At 30.9% G+C, this 23,004-nt stretch overlaps 1 protein-coding gene across 1 annotated transcript; it reads left to right on the top strand.

Annotated features, from left to right (window-relative positions):
- Nucleotides 1-263: 263 nt before the first annotated feature.
- On the top strand, nucleotides 264-9,076 carry LOC127711123 (ankyrin-1-like). Its single transcript, XM_052217073.1, has 4 exons — nucleotides 264-649; nucleotides 2,260-2,474; nucleotides 3,151-3,355; nucleotides 3,889-9,076. Exons 1-4 carry the CDS (start codon nucleotides 433-435, stop codon nucleotides 7,560-7,562), a joined length of 4,311 nt encoding a protein of 1,436 aa, XP_052073033.1. The 5' UTR covers nucleotides 264-432; the 3' UTR covers nucleotides 7,563-9,076.
- The last annotated feature ends 13,928 nt before the right edge of the window (nucleotides 9,077-23,004 follow it).

Here is a 23,004-nt window from a genome sequence, read left to right as displayed (position 1 = left end):
TGAGATATTGAAAAATTGTAATTGTAGATGTAAATTAAAAATCATTTATATATTAAAGGATGTTCGATACATTTCCTTTTATATAAATTAACGAATTTCAAAACATGCAAACCGAATTCGCCACGATCATATATATTACGATATTCCTGACATATTTATACTTTCAGTTGTCAATAATTATCATGATTTAAATGCACAGGATCTCTGTAGTTGATTTTAGTGTCCTTTTATGTGTTATGTGAGTATAATCTCTTCAAAGACTGCAATTGTTTAGAATTGTTCAAATATAAAAATAAGACGATGTGGTTTCATTGCTAATGACACAACTCTCCATCAGAGACCAAATGTCGTAGAAATTAACAACTATCGGTCAAAGTTAATTAATTTCAGAATCCAATACAATTGCTAATTGTTGATTGTTTATATTGTAGAATGGCTTCTGTCATAGGCAAAGAAGAGTCAAACTACATCAAAATAGCTCTTTTATTGCTGCGGATATCACCCCGTGCTGTTCGTGTTCAGTTTGATAGAGAATTTCATCCTGACATGCTTGTCAACACTCTAAAATCTGAATATGGAAAGCTCAAAGATCTATACAGAAAAAATAGGATAAACCAAAGCCAGTGGGATTTATTATTTCCGAAAAAAGGTTTGGAAAATTTTTAAATAAAATTGAGAATGGAAATGGGGAATGTGTCAAGGAGACAACAACCCGACCAAAGAGCAGACAACAGCTGAAGGCCACCAATGGGTCTTCAATGCAGCGAGAAACTCCCGCACCCGGAGGCGTTCTTCAGCTGGCCCCTAAAGAAAAATGTATACTAGTTTTTGTTTTGTTAAAAAAGAATCATACATGAAGAACGAACTATCAGAATAAGAATGAATTATCAGAAAAATAAACGAAATATCAGATCAATAATACTCCCTCAGACAAAGTAGATATTAGCCAAGAGGACGATAAAAAATGTTTTGTTTTTGTATTTGATGCTTTTTGATTTTAATGATTATATTAAAAAAGGTGAAATTTATCAAAGGGACATTAAAAACATAGAAAAGAAATAAAAAAGAAAATGAAAAACGACGAAAAGACGAACAAGACCACAAGACACATTGAGCAACACGAATGTTTTCAGTATTTTCGAATTCCTTCCAAAAGATTTGTTCTTCAATAGACAATAATCCGGGTTTTTCACAGACATAAATCTGACTCACTTATTAATACCACTTGGTTCCTGTTGTTGGTGATAGATTCTTACAAAAATGTAGTCCCTTAAGTAACAACCGATAGTAGCTTGTACTTCAGTACTTGGTTGAATTAAAAGATGCATGTTTATTAGAAATGTTCTGTACTTCTAAAATATAGATTTGAAAAAGCCTAATTAAACATGTTAAATTTAATGACGTAGCCTTTTCTTTTGAGGCATTATTTTGTTTTACTCCTTTTAAACTATATAACTGACTGTCCAGTATTGGATTTGTTCCTGTTACTAAATGTTTGCTTGATAATTACCTTAAGGATGTTCGCTCCTCTTGTTTTTGAAATTTTGCCAGATTTTCGGAATCCTCTGGTTTTATCCATGTTTTGCCATTAAATAATTTTGTCCACTTACCCCTACTTTTCTTTTCATAATTTTATTTCATATAGTTTTAATAGCCATATTTGAAAATTTCATAAAATCCTTGTTATTTTTTCATCGTTTTTAAAAGAGAAAAGCGGACAATGTTAAACGTATGAAAAATCTAGAGAGAATCATTTCCCGCCAAATTTTCAATGGCTTATATCTCAAAAGCAAGCACACGGACCCTTCATTTTTTTCTGCTTTTTTGGTTCCTTTATTTATATACTATAAATTTAGAACAGTCTTTTAAAAAGCTTGTTATTTTAAAACAGAGTAGCAAACATCCTTAAACAGCTTTAAATGTCCCATTGAAATCGTTTTTAAAACTTTCCCAAACATAATACTTGTTTATACCTGATGCAGATAAGTGAGAAGAGCTCGCAGTTGAAGAAAAATATATATAAAAAAAACCAATGTATTCAGGGGAACATAGTGACATGATGAAAACAAAAATATCGATCTTATATGTGCGGTAATCTTTATGTTTTAGGCACTAAATATACAGTGTAGTTTAAACAAATATGTAAGTGGTGTCTTAACTAAAATTGCATCAAATATATAATGTAATTAGCTCGTTTCAAGTCGAACAAAACATGTCTATCGATTGTTAACATTTTTTTTCTCTCTTTATTTATAACAGGGAAACCAATATCAATTGACTTCGATATTAGCTTGATGATCCTGTTGCTGCGAAATCTTGCAGGTGTTTGTGTCGGAGATTGTCTGCCGTTTTCAACAAACGTCAATCTAGCTGCCGATTTGTCAAGAATCAAATATTATAGAAACACAATTGCACACTTAGATAAAGTAATAACAGACATGGAATTTAATGTTATGTGGGAAGATATTTACATGGTATGTTTAGTATTAATCAGTAATGAAACAATAAATGAACCTTAGCAAGGTACAGTTAATGGGCAATTTCACCTATTTTGGTAAAAACTTGCATACAACCGTAGCTAGTTGAGCTATAAATGAAAATCGGAAAAAATAATGCACTTATCTCTTTTATTCGTTGAAACATTATGGTTTAAAGTCTTTTAAAATAGGTGAACATTTGTATAGAAATCACATAAAATCGACGAAAAGCGTTCTGCAGTTTGAATTTAAATCATCCATTGTCATCAAATCTCCAATTTAAAATCAATACTTTTTTTAACAATTATATGTTGTTGATAAAAAAAATCGCCGTTTTGATGATGTTAAATAATCATAAAAATAGTAAAAATTGAGGAAGGAATTGCTATGGGCATTCTGAATTGAACTTCAACGATGAGATACGAAAATATGCAAAAAGATTATTACATCATCGGTTCCAATTTTTATACTAAGGAATTTCTGTCTCATTTCCATTTTTTGTGTGCGTTTAATGTAATAACTTGCAACCTAAGCTTCGATTTTCTTTACTATTTACTTCTACAGAATCAGAACTATACAATTGTCATGAAAATTTCGTCCTCATATCTTAATTGAAAGTTCTTCTTAGATTCATCGCTGAATTTTCTAATTGAGTTTTATTGTTTCACACTAGGCGGTACAACGACTTGGTGGACCTGGTTTTAAAGCCAACTGTGATTTACTAAGGACAGCAGAATTTGATTCAACAAAGGAATATGAAAATCTGCAATTCATAAAAACTGAAAACAGACTTACTATAATGGAAGACAATATGACTCAACTTATGAAAAAGATATTTGTGTTAGAGTTGGAACGTGATATTCCAAAGGATATTCACAGTAATTATTTTATAGCTTATTATCCTTCATCATCTGTTTTGATGTGTCTTTTTTACCATTACACATATAGGATAACAAAAAATGACTGCATAAAGTGAATACTGAGTTTCACAAAATTGGATCAGATAGCCTGACTCGGGACATGCGCAAAATATGATTAGGTTAAATCAGTTTTTGACGTCCTCTATCCCACACCTTTTTCTATCTAGACCATATGTTGGTAAAGTTAAATACAAAATAAAGACTTCATTTGGGTCTATCCGGTTGCAAGTGTTATATCCGTCCCAACTTGTGTCCACCGAGGAGTCAAGTGGTAAACGCATGCATGTTTGCAATTGGGACATCGTTTTGTTTAGATGCATTGTAGAATTCATCCATATCATGTCTTGCTTCTGGTAGATTTAGAGCAGCAGGTTTTGTTGAAGACTAAATGTCTTATTTCAATATGTAAATAATATACATAGGGTTCTCTATCTCTCTCAATCGTGTTTTGATACATTTTGTACTAGTATATTGTTTGATCTTCTTTCCAGAGAAATATGCTGAGGAATATGTTTACTGGGTTCAAGATGCAAAAACCTTTCATCAAACTGTTGCATCTGCGTCAGTAACAGATATCATATTAAATAAAAGTGACTTTGTGGTCATTACTGGTGGACCTGGCACTGGTAAAACGGCACTGGCTCGTTATATTTCACTAACACTTCATAGACAAAGCTGGTCAATTGTTCCAATAAATAGTACGGAAGACATTTTTGAATTCCTTACTCAGATTAATAGTGCTCGACAAAAATACGTTTTATTCATAGATGATCTTCTTGGTAGACAAGCGGTATGCAAAGCAAAAGCACGACAATGGGTTCAATTGTACCGAGATAGTCTCATAGTAGGATCAATCCGAATTATTGCAACGTGCAGATTGCAGATCAGCGACTCTCCTGAATTCACTTCATTACGAAATATGTTTCAATTCACTGTATGCAATATTTCAGAAGATTTCAGAAACAGCATATCGGAAATGCACGAAATTGCCTTATGTTACATGGACACGCAAACAGCAGAATTATTATTTGAGAAAAACATTCATGAAAATGACAACTTTTACACTCTGTGTTTTCTTAACTCAAAATTAAATGATTCAATAGATTTAAACTTTTTTGTAAATGCTTCTCATACAATTGAGGAGAAGCTGAATGACATGTTTGAACTTAATAAACCCTGCTTTTTACAAATTGCACTTCATTTTTTCTTTGATGGAAGACTAAGGATACAACGTTTTGAAGACAATGATGAGCGTATATGCGAATTATTAAATTTCGTCCGCGAAGAATTAAATCTGAGCTTTATAGAAAATTCACAAATACTGCAAGATATATACCCTTTTAATGAACGATACTTGAAAGACAATATATATAAATTGTCTATTATACATCCAGAACTCGTTGACATTTTCTCAGTATATTTCTATAAGAAAATTCCAAAGTCTATGCTTAAATACGGAAGTGATTATTTTCTGCAGATGAAAATACAGCTGGAGACACCAGATAATCCGGTGATCCCTGGTACCATTATGATTGAAAAATGCCTCGAAGACATGTTTTTTGATCGACTTATAAATGACATAGAAAATAAGAAATTTGTTAATGCGTTTGATAACATTCAGGTAGCAAATAATTTATATCAAGAAAAGCTTATTGCACATCTGTCAAAATCTAGTGAGCCACTAGACCTCGTGTTGTCCGATTTTGAACTATTACTACGTTCGGTTTTAAATGGTGCAAGCAATTTAGTAAACTTTATCATTGCGGAATGCAAGAATCGGCATTATTTGATTGAAGGCGACAAAAACGAATTTTTTATTCATTTTGACGAACGAGCCTTATTGAATTTATATCCGCATATACAAGAGGAGAGCCTTCTACTGGTTGCGTGTTTGAAAGGTCATATTGATGTAGCTAAAGTGCTTATAAATTTAGGATTTAATAAAGATTACCAAGATAATTTTGAAAGGACGCCATTACAAATGGCTTGCCTTCATGGTCATATTGATGTTGCAAAATTTCTATTACTTTGTAATTGCGACGTTAACTTGTGTAATAGTGACGGCGAAACAGCTTTACATCACGCATGTTTTTGGGGTTATACTGATATCGTCGACATTTTTCTGCAAACCTTTAGAAATGATACAGCAGACTGTTTGAAACCTGATTATAACATGCGTAACACAAATATGAAAACACCTCTGTTTTTGGCGTGTGAAAGGGGGCATTTAGATATCGTTGAGCGTTTTGCAACTCTGGAATCTACATCTCCTATTCCAGTACCGAATCCGTTTGACATAAGCATAACTGACCAATATGAACGTACAATGCTACATGTTGCTTGTAAAAACGAATATTCAGGAATTGTTGCTATTTTACTTGAAAAGAATGTTGTTGTCAATGAGTACGATACGAAGGGTCGGACAGCTTTATTCTATGCATGCAAAAAGGGATATACTGAAATAGTGAGGCTTTTAATGGCGAAAGATAAATGTGTAAATGTTCAAGACAATTTAGGCCAGACACCACTTCATATTGCCTGCGATCGTCGTCATGGAAATATTGTTTTGCTATTGCTGGAATGTAAATGTAAATTGAATACTGAAGACAAAAACGGTAAAATCCCATTGCATTTAGCTGTACAAAATAACAGTACGGACATAATTGATATGCTAATGCAGTCACAAAATAAATATGCTAGTCTCGATAGTCAAAATGAATCCACAACATTATATAAACGAAATACCAACAGCACCGAGTATGCATGTGATAATAATGCACAGGACAAAAAGGGACAGACGGCATTACATATTGCTTGTAGCGAAGGCTATGTAGATTGTGTTAAAACTTTGTTGAATTACAAGTGCGGTATAAATATATGCGACAAGGAGGACAAAACTGCTTTGATATATGCATGTGAAAACCAAGAGGAAAATGTAGTAGATCTTCTGATTAATTATAATGCAGATGTTAATATATCCGACAAGAATGGTCTATCCCCTTTGCATATCGTCGTCCAAAAAGAAAACATGAACATTTTAAAAACTATACTGGAATGTAACCAATGTCAAGTGAATTCTATGTGCGAAGATGCCTTCTGCGGTTTTCGTTCAGCTCTTCATATTGCTATTGACAAACGAAATGCTCCAATTGTTAAGATGTTACTTAATTCAAGTTGTGACGTAAATCAACGTGGTCTCAAATTGCAAACACCTTTAATGTACGCGTGTGCAAGTTCGGACGTTTCAGACATTAAAAAACTTTTACTGAACGCAAATTGTGATGTAAATATTCCTGATGAAGACGGTCAATCTCCATTACATATTGCATGTAAAGACAGTAATATTCAATTGATAAAAATGATATTAACAAAATGTCAAGATATAAATGCTACCGACAATTTCGGTCGAAATGCACTTCATTATGCGTCTGAATACAGTTATACAAATACGATTGATCTCTTATTAAGAGCACACTGTAATATAAACAAAAGAGATTCCAACAATGAAACACCAATATTCTATGCGTTTAGAAATAATAACACAAAAAGTAACATTCAAACCTTGATAAAAAATCACTGTGATATAAACGTTACAAATAAAAATGGCATGACTTTATTGCACATCGCTTGTCATAAAGATGAATTACTTCTTGTCAGAACATTAATAAGAAATGGCTGTAACGTAAATATAACTGATAAATTAGGTAGAACAGCCCTTCATATAGCTTGCGAATATAGCAATGAAGATTCCATTGAACTGCTGATTAACGTGTGTGATGTTAATGTGAAAAATAAGAAGGGACAGACATCACTTCATATCGCTTGTCACAGACGGAATTCGGAAATCGTAAATCTCATTTTACAACATGCATGCGATGTAAACATTCAAGATAAAACAGGAACCACTGCACTGCATATAGCAGTAAAGGGAAGGGAAATTTCGATAATAGAGACCATACTGATGGCAAAATGTGATGTTAATATACGCGACGAAATGGGTCAAACGCCATTATTCTATGCTGTAGAGGACTGTCAAATTAATATAGTGAAACTATTGTTGAAACATAACTGTGACGTGACTGTAATAAATGACGATGATAACAATGTTATGCAAATCGCTTCTAGAAAAGGGTATACTGATATTGTAAATATGTTATCTTTGTAACATAGTTAATGCATTTACGTTCAAAGGTCGTGTGTACTCTTAAACTTCATCTTGTGTAAATTTGGTTAAATGTAGCAGTGTAGGCAAAGCCACTTACAATTCATTGTTTATTGTTTATACTTTCCTTTAATATAATATAAAGCGGCGCCTGTATTTGGAGCATGATGGTCTAGAAATTATGTGGTTTGAGTTAACAACAAAATTGCACGTGATTAACGTAACTTATCGATCTGAGCGCTTTTCATCGTATATTTAATGGTCACTATATGATATGATGTTCAAAAGGGCATTAGACGAAACTAATCATATTATTTGTTTGGGTGATCTGAATAAAAATTTCTTACTAAGTCTCCATAACTGTATTAGTGATATACTAAGTGTTAATGATCTATTTAATACAATTAACGATTCACGAACTGGTTCGTTGTCATTATTAAACCAAATATTAATAACTGATTCTATTCAGTTTATTGACGCGGGTATTATACCTATCATTAGAGAGATAAGTGATCACGAAGGCACTAACATTACAGTCAGAAGCGGGTTTAGTAACTGAAAGAGTTTCAAACGTACAATATGGGACTATAGATGAGGGGATCATAATTTAATGAAACAGATGATTTCAGATGTCGAATAAAATAAATTATTTGATAATGATATTAACGTCCATGAATCTTGCAATATATGTACGCATGAGTTTTTAAAAGTGAGTGAATCTTACATTCCAAAAAAAGAAGTAATTGTTCGATCTAATGATAAAATCTTATTTAATTCAAATCTAAGAAATGAGAAAACGAGACAGATTTCGAAAAATATCTAAAAAAAATAAACGAAAGGAAATCTAAAAACTAAACAAATCGAGTGAATAATTTAAAGAAACAAATAAAAGAAAACTTTTATGAAAATATAAATGAAAACTTAAATGAATTTAAGCAGACAAATAGTAGAGCATATTGGAAAATTATCAACTCTTTCTTAAAAGAAGACAGATCTTCTAATTAAACTCATCATAGATAATGATATTCCGCTGTTGCAAAACCCTAGTAATAATTTAGAATTTTCTTATAACGCAAAAGAAAAAGTTTATATTCTAAATAGATATTTTTGTTCTATAGCTAGCTTAGAAGAAAAAACCTAAAACTTGCCTGACTTCGATGATAGAGGTAATAACGTTTTGTCAGAAATAACTATAACTGAAGAAGAAGTTAAAGATATTATTTCTACTTAAGATCCAAAAATAACTTTTGGGCCAGACAAAATCAGTGATAGAATGTTGATTACAGTGAAAAGTCTATGCCGTCAATTTATAGACCAGTTTCACTTTTGTCTTAAGTGCGCAAGGTACTAGAAAAATAATATTTATATATATTATATGATCAATCATTTAGTTTCTAATACACTTTTGTATAAATTTCAGTCAGGTTTCATACCCGGTTGCTCTACTTTTCATCAACTAATTGAGATGTACAATTCTATCTTTTATGCTTTAGACAATAAATTTTAAACAGGTTTAACATTTGATGATGTAAGCAAGGCATTCGATCGAGTCTGGATAAGGGGCGCCTACTTCTTAAGGTAGAAAGATATGGTATTAAAAGCAAGCTTTTATTATGGCTCAAAAGTTACTTAACTAATAAAACTCAGAGGGTAGTATTAAAAGAGGCGACTTCCGGAATTAGGCTTTCCTGAAGCAGGTGTTCCACAAGGCTCAGTACTGGGTTTCCTTTTATTTCTAATCTTCATTAATGACATTGCAGATGCTCTGATTGGATTAAGTAGAATGTTTGCAGACGATACATCTATTTGATATACTGCTCCGGATGAAATTACTCTTCAATCCATGATAAATATCGATTTACAAAATATTAATTCCTGGGCAAGTGATTGGCTAGCTGAATTTATTCCAATAAACTAATATCATGTTATTTAGTATCTAAAGTTAAATAAATAACTTGATTTTGATTTTGGTGGAGTTCTAGTAGATACAGTTGCTAGTCACAAACATTTAGGTTTATTTTTTCAATTGTGACTGCAAGTGGACCAAGCCTATAGATTACTTAATAGAAAAGGTATCAAAACAATTTAATGCTCTTAGACGTTTGAATTTCCGACTAAAAAGGGAATATTTAGAAAAAATGTGATTACCTTTTATTAGGCCCGTTCTGGAATATTCTTCTGAAGTTTGAGATAATTGCGGACAATTGCATTCTGAAAGAAATATGCAACTAGAAGTAGCGGTTACTGCCACTGGTCTAACAAGCTACGTTAGCACTCAATCACTTTATTTAGAAACGGGATGGGAAAAGTTAAAGATAGGAAGTTAACAAAATAAATCTTTTTTACAATATTATGAATGAGGATGTTCCAGAATACTTATTAGATTAATACTTCCTACCGTTGCAGAAACAAACAATTAAAATCTACGAAGTATCTGTTAGTGTCAACCATTATTTCACTCTTTTAACCTAGCGCCTATAGTTATGAAGAGAAAAGTTAAAAACTGAAACATGGCAAAAAATTCCAATTTGAATTTCGTTTTTCTCTTATTGATTTTGTTTTTAAGATATGATATAAAAACTGCTATTTGGCCTCTATGTTCTATATTATCCATGGTTGTCATGGTGGCTGATAGACCTGGACAAAAACCTAAAACTTCATAGTAGACATCATATAGATGAAGCAGACAAACTTTGATGTTTTGAGTTGTTCAGAGATTTTTAAAAGAAAAGTTTACGTACAACTTAACCAAAGTGTTGGGAAAAGCTCCAATGGCCCTTTAGGCTCAACAGTGGTATTCTACATTCTCGTTTTACATTGATTTAAAATCTATGGTCTTTTTAATCCTTGTTTGACTTAATTTAATTATTGCTCAAGTGTCTCAGAAATTAGATACAAGACGGGACTTGAAAACTAATAAAGCATTAAGAAGCGACAAGAATAGTAGTTTAGTTTCAAGAAGCAACACTAAAACATATATAGCGTCAAGAAATCCATTAATCTTTTCTTTTTAAATATAATTATATATTTATGTGTATATGTATAATTGAATGAATATATATGTATAGGTATATGTGTTTGTACCTGTGTTCTTTCATGATTGTGTTCACTCACATACCACCTTTGGGAATTCACTGTGTTTGTTGTCTCCATTTTCCTATATAGGTTTAGTTTATTATAATTTTTCAATAAGAATTATTTCTACACTTTAAGTTAAGCTGTTATTGTTCTGCTCCTCGTGTCGTTTTGATAGACAAATAAAAATAGTTGTTGTTGTTGTTACGTGTTGTTTTCATACTTAAGGGGGCTCGCGGGTATAAATCATTTTTTTTAAATATAGGATTTCGCTATTTTTTTCTATAAATAAACTTTATCCTATACTTAATAGAAAAATAAAATAAAAATATGGGGTATTCGTTTATTTAAGCTCACAATCTGCCTTCGAAAGAAGCATGCATTTTTGTTAAGTTACTTTTTTTTCTGTTGAACTAATAGGAGAAAAAGGTAATATCGAAATAAAAAAAAAATAAATTACAGAAATCGCTTAAATTGGGCAATAGTTTAGTTTAAGTACAGCTTACTTGAAAGAAAATAATAAAAAATATAGGTCACCAATGAATTTAATAAGATATTACAATTTTAATGCAAAAAAATGGCATTTTTTTCACCAAAGGGAGATAATTTGGAGCTTTTTCAATGATATAAACATTTTAAAAGTCATCTGGGGCAACACGAATTGATATTTTTTGGTTGATTTTTGTACAATATCAGAAAGTGACAACTAATAGTGTAATAATTAAAATTTGTTATAAAAAAAAAAGTGTTTAAATTTTTGCTGATTTTTTTTGTACCCTCGAGCCTCCTTAATCGATACATATATATTTTACTTGTTTGAATGAAAAAAGAAAAGAAATTATAAAAAAAAGATATCTATTAATTAATCATTTCAATTATGTTATTGTACAAACCTGGTTGCATTTTTAAATAATTTTTTTTTTATATACGTGTATTAAATTGATTTGTAATATTTCATTAAATTGATAGATTATGAGAGAAAATGAACATTTGTTGACGAAAATTTGGATGATGGGGTTTTTTTTTTATCAAGGATATGAATACAATATTATATTAACTGGTTTCATCAAAATGTATAAATGAATCAAGATTTACATATTAAGTGAGAGCGACAGTCGAAAATCGATTAAATATCACCATTATATGAAACTGGAAAACATGCTTTTTTTATGTAAGATATGTCATAAATACAGTAGCAGTTACCCTCATCTTTCCAAATGTGTAATGGTTTTATATATAACCTCTGGCTCAAACTAATAAAATAATTAAAAGTAAAATTTTAAGTTATATAAATACCCTCCAAATCCAGAATACCTGCGATTATCATTATTATTTATTTATAAGTTTGTCAAATGATTACTTATAGAGTAGGAAAAAAGAAACAACTATATGTACTTCAATTGATATTTTATGGTGCGTCTTTTTATGTTGTAATGTTACACTACTGTTTCAGGTTAGGGTGAAGGATGGAGCCAGTTAAAACGTTTAAACTCGCTGCATTAGTATGCACCTGTCCTAAGTCAAGAGCCTGTTGTTCAGTGGTTGTCGTTTGTAGGTGTGGTTCATAAGTGTTTCTCGTTTTTTGTTTTTTATATAGATTAGACCGTTGTTTTTCCTGTTTGAATTGTTTTACACTAGTTATTTTGGGGCCCTTTATAACTTGCTTTTCGGTGTAAGCCAAGACTCCGTGTTGAAGTCCGAATTTTGACTATAATTGTTTACGTTTTACACATTGTGACTTGGTTGGAGAGTTGTCTCATTGGCTCTCATACCACGTCTTATTATTTATATTGCCTTGCCTTTTCAATTGTTGCTGTGGAAATATGATATAATTGATACATGTTTTCTTGCCAATAAACATAATCCAAAATTTGATAATTTCTTGTTGACTCGTTTACGGATTATTTTTCTTTTTGTTTTGTTTCTTTTTGTTTTTATAAATTGAAATAACAATCAATAGACTTGGTTGATTTAAGCAGCGCTTTTTCTTCTACCGTTTGATTTTCTAAAAACTAAGATCTGAGGCTGATCTGAGTATTCAAAAGTAAAACTTGGAAATATATTAATATGTCTATTTGTTTTGCACTGTCGTTGTCTGTCTTTTTACTTTATTTTTCTTGGGATTTCAACTTGTATGCGACGTTTAATAAGCTACGTCAACTCATCAATTACAACCTTTTGTGAAGTTTTATTAATGGCTCTTCATCCAAATGCCAATTTCTTAAACGTCATAATAAATTGTACAATGAAAGTTGATTTATTTACAAGATGCCCTTTCGTCTATCTGACTTTTTACTAAATCAAATTAAAAAAATGTAGATTTTGTTACTAGTACTTCAACTGATGACATCATAGAGTATGATTTTAAAATTTATTCATACTCCATCATCCTCCCCGTAAATAAACAAATAAGTCCCTTTTATATATATATATATCTAGTTAAAGTTTACAGTTTGGTCTTATCTGTCTCCTATGTGTGTTCCCTACTTTGTTTTTGATCGAATATGTTTCAAAATGTGAATCTATTCTTTCAGAATAATGTATAGTTAGAGGGTTTCCGCTGGCGGTTGCCATTTTTGCATTTTGCAAGAAAATAACATTGTGGCGATTAAAAATAATTTTTGGCGAAAGACTTTGATTGATTATAAGCAATAAAAAACTCTGATTTTATTCTTTGTTCTTCAAGTAGATAGGAGCTATCCGATTATATAATTAAAGATGAGTCCCGTGTTCCTAGAAGTCAAATATGACTATTTAATAATTTATATAATTCAATTTTCAACAAAGTTAATAAAACATTTCTTTTCTGATTGAGTGTTACTTTATTACAAAGTAGGTTATAAAATAGAGATATAGAACTATAATAAATGAGACAAGAATGCTGCAAACTGAATTTGTTCTTGTTAGCAAGAAGTAAAATTGTACACAAAAGATATGTTTATGTTAGTTGGCGAAAAAAAATTGAAAGTGTGACAAATATACTGTATTTGTTCAAATATAATATTGATTTACAGTTCACACCTTTGAAATCCTGACCCGGTCATTCATAACCTGTGCTTATAGTTCAAAAAAGTCATATATTTTAAATAAAGATCTTTCAACGCAAAAAGGCTGTACAAATAGTTATTTTATAATGGTACATATGTATTGCTTAATAATATTACTTCAAAACATGCTGGTTTCCATTCTCAATTTTAAATGGTATAGAGGTTCACTAGTTTCCAAATCCTTACTCCTTTAATCTTCTTCAAGAGTTACCGAAATACTTTTAAACAAAAAAACTGTTAAATTTACTAGGTTTATTATTTGATATACAAGACGCGCGTTTCGTCTTCATGAGACCCATCCATTGCGATCTAATCAAAATAGTTGTAAAGCCAAATTAGTTGCGATGTTGACGAAGATAAAAAAAAAAGGGGGGGATACATGTAGCAAAATCATTGTGTTTTCATGTAAATGGAAAGAAAACGGATACATGTGAAATGCATCCATTCGGGAAGCCTTCGTCTTTATGAAAAAAATAAATATAATTTATGCTAGTTAGATATACCGAAGCAGTTAATTTTCTTTTTAACAACATATGTTTTGGCAATAAATTTTGTCGACATGGTGTAGATATTCCTATGGTCACCAATTGAACCCTTTAAGTTTTAATAGCAGACTTTGTTCCGGTTTTTTATGAATTGCAGTGTCTGGCCAAACCGAGTAAGGATCATCTTAATTTCATTTAATTGTCAAATGTGAATTTTTTTATACATCATATTAATATGTAAAAAAAAAAGATACCAGGCTTATAATTTTGTACGCCAGACGCTCGTTTTGCCATGAATGCATGTACCAAGTCAGGAATATGACAGTAGTTTTGCATTAGTTTGAACAGTTTGACCTTTTGATTTTGCCATTTTATAAAGGACTTTCCGTTTTGAATTTTCCTTGTTGTTCGGTATTTTTGTTATTTTAATTTTGTCTTCAAAAGATTCATCAGTGACGATCGAATCAAAATAATAGAGATCCAAACGCAGCACGACGTAAAAGAGCATTGAGGACCATACATTACAAAAGGTATTTCCAAATACAGCTAAGGTAATGAATACATGGGATAGAACATATTATGTATTTCAAACAAATCAAAGTTTTGTTAACAGTTAATTTGATATTACTTACCATTACCTTAATAATATTTTGACTTTGAATATCCACGAAATTTCTCATTATACTGCAAAATATATCCAAGAGGACCCATTTGAACAGCAATATTATCCTTTTTTTTTTTTAACAATTCAGTTTCAGGAAACTTTTAACAAAATTAACGTGATTTTTCGTCCTCCTTTTATGAAGGGTGATATATTAAGACCCGTTCTAAGGTTGTAGTGACTTTTAACTGTACACATAGAAACACTTATAACACGGGATATTAGATTTTTTTTATATAGCCTGTCAATTTAAATAAAGTCTATGTAAATATAATAAAGCTATTATTAAAAGTTATCAATGTAAAACTGTAATAAGATCTATGAATATTGTCTTTATCGGTACTAACATTGATTTTGTTTTCAAAATTAAAATTAAATAAACACTTCATATATTTTGTGCGTTCATAGCGTGAATAGATCAATTATGAACACTTATGGTTTACAACCGGTCTATACCAATATTTTAATATTCACAGGATCATGCTTTTCTAAGACTGTATATGTCATCTTTACACTAAATACGTTGGATGTGTACTGATCGATATTTGTGTCTAGGAAAACGTGGTTTAATTTTTAGTTGATATTACCCTTTAGCTGTCTTTAAACCTAACATTAACCCTAACCCAAAAGAGTTTTCTCGTGAAATGTATCAAAATACACACATAATGAAAATTAAAACATATGTTACATTCCCTCTTACAATACGTTATCATAAGTCGCATCCTGTACTATAATGATAAATCATGGGTAAACGCTATATAAAGGTGGAGTAACGAGTGGGGGGCGCAACGAGTGGGGGCATATTTGTTCTAACGTTTTTGTTGACGTATTTTTTGGAATTTGATTCCTTTTGTATAGCTTACACTGTCAAAATGTTAATGTTCATTCCCGAGTTGGGTCCTCTATGCTCTTCAGCTTTGTACTTGTTTGGCTTTATAACTATTTTGATCTGAGCGTCACTGATGAGTCTTATGTAGACGAAACGCGCGTCTGGCGTATTAAATTATAAGCCTGGTACCTTTGATAACTATTTACACCACTGGGTCGATGCCACTGCTGGTGGACGTTTCGTCCCCGAGGGTATTACCAACACAGTAGTCAGCACTTCGGTGTTGACATGAATATCAATTATATGGTCATGTTTTTAAATTTCCTGTTTACAAACGTATGAATTTTTCGAAATACTAAGGATTTTTTATCCCAGGCATAGATTACTTAAGCCGTATTTGGCACAACATTTTTGGAATTTTGGGTCCTCAATGCTCTTCAACTTTGTACTTGTTTGGCTTTATAACTATTTTGATCTGAGCGTCACTGATGAGTCTTATGTAGACGAAACGCGCGTCTGGCGTATTAAATCATAAGCCTGGTACCTTTGATAACTATTTGAGCGCTATTGGCTTACGTTATAAACTAACGAATTATGATTTAAAGGATTTGATGTTGCTGGCTGACCTTTCTAAATATATCATTTTGTGCTATTGTTGTTTTTGTATTCTTGTCTTAAATGTTAAGATCGTTTGAATCATTGCATGCATTTGTAGCCATAATTTATTGGAAGTCTTTCATAAATGTTTCGCGATTCATATTGATTTTGCACGTGACGAAATTGATGTCACAAACGTTCTTATTTAACTTTATTGAAACCAAATTGTTATTTTTACCCTAAAAAACGACAGGGATGAACTTAATTAAATTTGGCGAAAAACATTTTATTAAACGTTTTTAGGAAAAAGGAAATATAACCTCAAAAATCCAATATTTCATTCGACTGGATCAAAAGAATTGTTTCCTCTCCATTAATCAGGCGGTATTTAGTGTAAGAACAGGTCTTAGACCGGTCGACTCGATGTCAAAATAACGTTTGTGATGACATGTCTTACTTTGGATTGATACTGTTTGAACAAGCATGTTAATAATATGGCACAGCCTGTCGGTCCAGTACAAAGAATATGTGTCAAAACGACTGATATAAATCGAAGAATTTATCTAAACTGAATGGAATATTGTTAATTGTTTGCTTTGTTCTTTTATTAGACTAAGTTGGAGAATCACCTATCTATGCTGAAATCAAATGATCTCAAAAAAGAAACATACAATAACATTTTATCATCATAGAGGATTAAATGCAAATACAATCACTTAATAGACGTTAGACATTTTTATTCACAATGAATAAAATTTTAAATCAGATTACTAGTTTCGACATACACAGGTCAGAAATTTTAACCTCTTATTCCTCAGGACATATAATAGGTTTTTAAAATGACTAGTGAGTCATTTAACATTACCAAAGTTGTGCACAATACTGTGAATAATTAAAAAAATATATGTTAAAGTACAAACATGAAGGTACTTTATTGTTTAAATAACATTTAATAAATTTAAGTTTTCAGATGTAATCAGAAAAGCTTAAGATTGAAGAAGGAATTGAAGGAGGAATCGAATAATTACAAACGGTACGAAACCAAGTGACTCAATAGGAAAATGATTTCCTGCTATGTGTACAAATCATGCCATACCATTATAAAGTTATGTCCAGAACTAAATGGCACATGCATTTATATCAAAATATTGATAATAATGTTTGAAAGACGATAATGCCCGCGAAAGATCAATGACACAGATGAATGTCTCTTGTTACTTTTATTATTGCTTGATGGACCATAGTAGATATCTGAAATCAATGACATTTATTTATGTTTCTATCAAAATGTAAAATCACAAAAATACTGAACTCCGAGGAAAATTCAGATTTGAAAGTCCCTAATCAAATGGCAAAATCTAAAGCTCAAATACATCAAACGAATTGTTAACAACTGTCATATTCCTGACTTGGTACAGGCATTTTCTTATGTAAAAAACTGGTTATATAGCTAGCTAAACCTCTCAATTGTAATAATGTACGATGGTTGATAGTTTACGTGTAGGATATACGGCAGACATGAGGTTAATGAAAAATATCATTGTAATTGACCATAAATATTTACAATTTTGCATTCAACTGAATCATGTGTATGTAAATTAAAAGTGAATTTCTTTTAATTGAAAGTAATTAAAAGTAATTAGTTACATTGTGAAAGTGGCCTGTAATACTTGTTACTGTTAAATAACATTTCAAAAACATATGTGTGTGCATTTTGCTTTCATAAACATTATGAATTTGTATGTTTAAACTTGACTGTAAAATTATATGTTTTACTCTAAGCATTATAGCAAATTAGTTAAATGTCACTAATAACAAAGGTGCAGTAAATTCACATGTTCAGATCTTATTCTATAAATCCATGTTAAATATTGAAAAATTTAATAAGGTTACATCGAAATAAATTTGCTATTTAATCTGATTGAGACTTGTGAAAGATACTTTTGAAAAGAATTATAATTCATGATAAGTTCTGTGAAAAAGAAGCTCAGATCAATCAAATAAATCAGCAGGTGTTATACACCCAGCTGGTATATAAATGTTTAACATTTAAGATATTGACTGTCTTTGAACTCATTCAATGGATATTTAAAGACTGGAAACACGTTCAATAAAAGTGTCCCTTCCAAAATCCTTTAAAATATACAGCTTAAAGTAACCTCAAATATTTCGACACATATATATGTAAGTAAAGAATACAAAAAATTAAAAGATCATAACAAAGTTGAATCTATAGAACATCGATCTTTTATAAAAAAAAAAAACGGAAATGGAAGGAAATTTAAAGGATAAAAAGTGTTAAATGAAATACTTGTATTACAGTTATTTTCATGGAAAGTATAGATATATATATACTTTAACTAATACCTCATAATGAGAAATAAAAATGAATTGTATAGAATATTTATAAGAAGTATTTCTCTGTCAATGCTCTAATGTTTAACATTTGTCACCTATTTTAACCAATCCTATTACTCATGATTTAAGTTATATATGATATCCAATATCATGTTAATTTGTAATGCTTATTCATTCAATTTGAAATTGTATTTAATTTTCTAAAGTAATCGTAATTTAACATTTACATTTCGTAAAATTGGACAATGCATTTATAGTTTAAATGAAACTTTTTGCACTGATATAGAAATGTTAGTCATATTTTCAGAAAATGTATATATTTTATTTATACTTGCTCAGAGGAGAAATAAGTTCGGCCATCTCCCCTTTTTGGTTTATAAAAATCGTACAAATAAACACGAGAGTGACAATGATATGGACTGCAAATAAATAGATTCGTACCACACACATTGCAACACTGTGGCTTTGATACCACCTAACATTGAGAATGGAATTTTCCACTGAACTGATTTTCCAAAAAACTACAAAGATGACCTCATTCTTTTTGCGAATCATTGTGTTGTGGCAGCTTTTTGTTGAACACATATTTCATCATGTACAATCGGGGGGGGGGGGGGGGGGGTCATCTTATACCTAACAATGCATAGGAAGAGGAAGGTGGGGGTTCAATCATCGACCGGCTCAAAACAAACACCCGACATTTAATATTAATTGCTTTTACGCTTTGAAAGCGATAAAAGACTGATTGGCTTGGGTCAGATTAATGTTTCCGGGGTGGGTGACATGTCTTACTGCGGACTGTTACCTTGTGAACGATGTGGTATGATTGCCAACTATCCATCAAAGTTCAAATGAAGTGAATGTAAGCAAATATAGGCAACCGTACGACCTTATTTGTATGTTATTTATGTTAGACCGTGTCGCTTTAGTCCAAACAAAAAATCATATTCATATCATATCAATATGTTCTCATCCTGCAAACGTATTTAATTTGTCAATGGTCTTTAACAAGCTATTCATCATCAAAGTACATAACCAAACCATACTGACCAGCAAAAATCTCGTTTCGATTCGATTCGACAATGACATTGCAGCCGAAATGCAGTTATTGATTGTAGTTTTTGATACAAAAAAAAAAACGAAAAATGTATAAAATTACAGGAACGAAGACAGCAAACCCCATGCATAAAATATATATTTTTATCAAGATCACATACATGCAAGAAATGTATATCAGACAACAAAAATTGTCCTTTGTTAACTTAACTTGCATTTATATACTGAAATAACCAATAATAAACAGTGTTCAATGAAAATAACTTTTTATAATTCTCATGAATAAAAAGCGCCTTTTTTATTTACATTCAGCAAGACTCAAACGTAAATAATTGTAAACCAGGGCTGAATAAATACGTAGATACGTTAGGATCTATATGACCAACAATGATATAATCTTATATCTGCTGACAAAGACATTGCTCGCTTACTGTTGCGTATATGGTAAGCAACGAGATATTTTAGATTTTAACTGAATCAAAGGTCATCTTTTTGATACTCATTGAAATAACACTGAGAAAAATGGTGCCATAAACGACTGATAAATACAGAATAATTTAATATTGTAAATTGTCTCTTTTGTTCTTATATTAGACCAAGTAGGGGAAGTATTTATCTATGCTGATATATTTCTCAAATAAATCTTTAACCAACAACAACATTTATGACCATAGAAGATTAAATACAGATATAATTTGGAATATATGTACGAAATTATTGTTCCAAATCAATAATATCTAAAATCAAATTACCAGTTTTGTCGTACATGGGTCCGTATTTAAATCTCTTATTCATCAAGACCAATAGTTTGTTTTTCAACTGATAAATGAGTCATTTATCATTGAAAATATATAGTATTGCAGATTACTACATTTTAAAATTTATGTTAAAGTACATATATGAAGGTACATTATATCTTAAAAAAGTGTGATAGGTATAAGTTTTCCGGATGTAATAAGAAGAAATAGTTTTCGTAATCGAATAAATTTCAAGCAGAAAGAGACCAAGTGCGTCAACACACTCATGCTTTGCATAAATTGCTTTAGATGTATTTAATTCTGCCACTTCTGGTGGACGTGTCGCTCCCGAGTGTAGCACTAGCCCAGTATTCAGCACGTTTATGTTTACATGATATATCATAGCTATGTTTATTTTCTGTCAATGAACTGTTTATAAAATGCTGAATTGTTCGAAACACTAAGGTTTTTATACTCCCAGGAAAAGATTGTTATAGTTGTAAATAGCACAACTTTTCGGAATTTCTGTTGTTAATGCCCTTCAGTTTCGTATTTGACTTGGACTTCCAACTGTTTTGATTCGAGCGCAACTGATGAGTCCTATGGAGACGAAACGCACGCCTAGCGTGCCCGATTATAAGCTTGGTATCTTTGGTGAGTATTAACAACCACTTGGTCAATGTAACTGCTTGTGGACGTTTCGTCCCCGAGAGTATCACCAGCCAAGTAGTCAACACTTTATGTTGACATAAACTATCATTGATATGTTCATTTTCTGTTCAATTTTAATAAAACGTTGAATTGAACAAACACTAATGTTTTTCTACCCGATACATGGATTGCTTAAGCCGTATTTAGCACAATTTTTCTTCAATGTTTTAGTATGATGTAATGCCTGATGAATAAAAATAGACGTGATGGATAAAAAACGGAGATAGCTGTCTCTAGTAAGATGTGACATTGTCTGATTGACGAAAATGGACGTATAAGATCAATGAAAGAAATAACTGTATTTAGTTAGTTGTAATAATGTTTGCTGGACAATTGTTGATCTCTGCGTATAACCGATGTCAATTTCTTTAAAAATCAAAAAGAATCACTTAATATTTTTTTTCAATCAACAAACGTTTTAAAGATATCTTTTCATCGGGATTAAAAAAAAGTCAGTCATATTTTCACAACAAATATTCTATGCTCGACAAGCAAAAACGGCCTAATGGCATAAATTATGTATTATTGGATTTTTTATTATCTGAACAGATAATACTAATGCCATCTTAATGTAAATAAATAGAGAAAGATCGGTAAAAAAGTAGTTGAAAAATTTGAATTCTAATTGCACATAAAATGTGTTCTAAAAAATCATTGCAACATTGAAATCAAATTCTCTTCTTTTCAACTACATTGCATTTTTCGTTGACAATAACTATACCCGTGGCCGGTTTATCATGACGCAGGACGAAATGGTGGTACTTTCTGGCACCTGGAAGAGGTTTAAACAAAACAGAAAAGAATTGTTTCCAATCTCGTCATTGCCAGATAGTTTCATTATTCTCTTGCTTATACCACTGCATGAAAGTATTGTTTCATGTACCAATAAACTACTTGAAAATCGGTCGTAACTTTCTGGTATATTTATTTTCTTGTAGTTTAAAGTTCAAGTAAACGCAATGGTTAATAGTAGTTACAAATAGTTTACTGAACGCTGAAAGTTCACGAATCGACACCTGATTTGATGTCCAGTAATTTTCAAATTTAACAAAGTTTAATATACATACAACATCAAATTTAATGTAGAGAAAACCTGTAAAACATGATTTACTACAAATTAAAGTCAATGATATTCCAAACAGTAAGCTGTTTACTGTGGTTTTTGATCTGATCTAACTCCGTGTTACAAATTTAATACAACGATAAACTTTCATTTAATGCAAAAAGAAATGAAAGTCAACTTCAATTTTAAAGATATAATGTGTGAAATAACTTGATTTACTTCAAATTTAAACTCATTTTGATTCCATATACAAACGAAAGTCTTTGCAATCTCCGTGTGTGTTGCACCTAATACATGCCAATTGACCTTCAAATTCACAGTAGAAAACATATATATTTTCAGTTCATCCACATATAACCAGTAACAGTACTTACAAGCAAACTATATTATAATGCAAGACATATTTGTTTATACAAAAGAACTTCAGTATCGCAAACAAAGCCATAATTAGTTCACACTAAGTTGCCAGAAACCGTAAATCGAATCTAACACTCATGATTGCCCCAAAATATAAAATATTGCAGTGTGAAGAGCAATTTGAAAACTCGTAAAATTCGTAAATAAACAATTATCTAAAATCTAAGCTTAATTTATTCATTATTTTTCAATTTACAAATTCATGACAAATTAAAGTACTAACATTCCAATCTACAATAATAAAACAAAAACATCTACATACATAACAAATTATAAAACTCTAATTTGTTTGTTTGCTAAAGCTGTTTTTAAAGGAACAAAAACATACATAAAACGTAACATTTAATTTAATCAACTTCATGATGTAAAAGGACTGAGCGTTTGAATATAATGAGCATTAACATATTTG

The sequence above is a fragment of the Mytilus californianus genome, unplaced genomic scaffold, assembly GCF_021869535.1.
Source record: "Mytilus californianus isolate M0D057914Y unplaced genomic scaffold, xbMytCali1.0.p SCAF_8, whole genome shotgun sequence".
In the NCBI taxonomy this organism is placed as follows: domain Eukaryota; kingdom Metazoa; phylum Mollusca; class Bivalvia; order Mytilida; family Mytilidae; genus Mytilus; species Mytilus californianus.
This window is presented reverse-complemented; position numbering and strand designations above follow the sequence as displayed.

What these genes read in the sequence shown, in the direction of transcription:
- LOC127711123 (XM_052217073.1), top strand. Translation starts at nt 433, where the DNA reads ATGGCTTCTGTCATAGGCAAAGAAGAGTCAAACTACATCAAAATAGCT. An exon ending in TTTATTATTTCCGAAAAAAG is followed by an intron (nt 650 to 2,259) that starts GTTTGGAAAATT and finishes TATTTATAACAG; the next exon opens with GGAAACCAATATCAATTGAC. An exon ending in TGTGGGAAGATATTTACATG is followed by an intron (nt 2,475 to 3,150) that starts GTATGTTTAGTA and finishes GTTTCACACTAG; the next exon opens with GCGGTACAACGACTTGGTGG.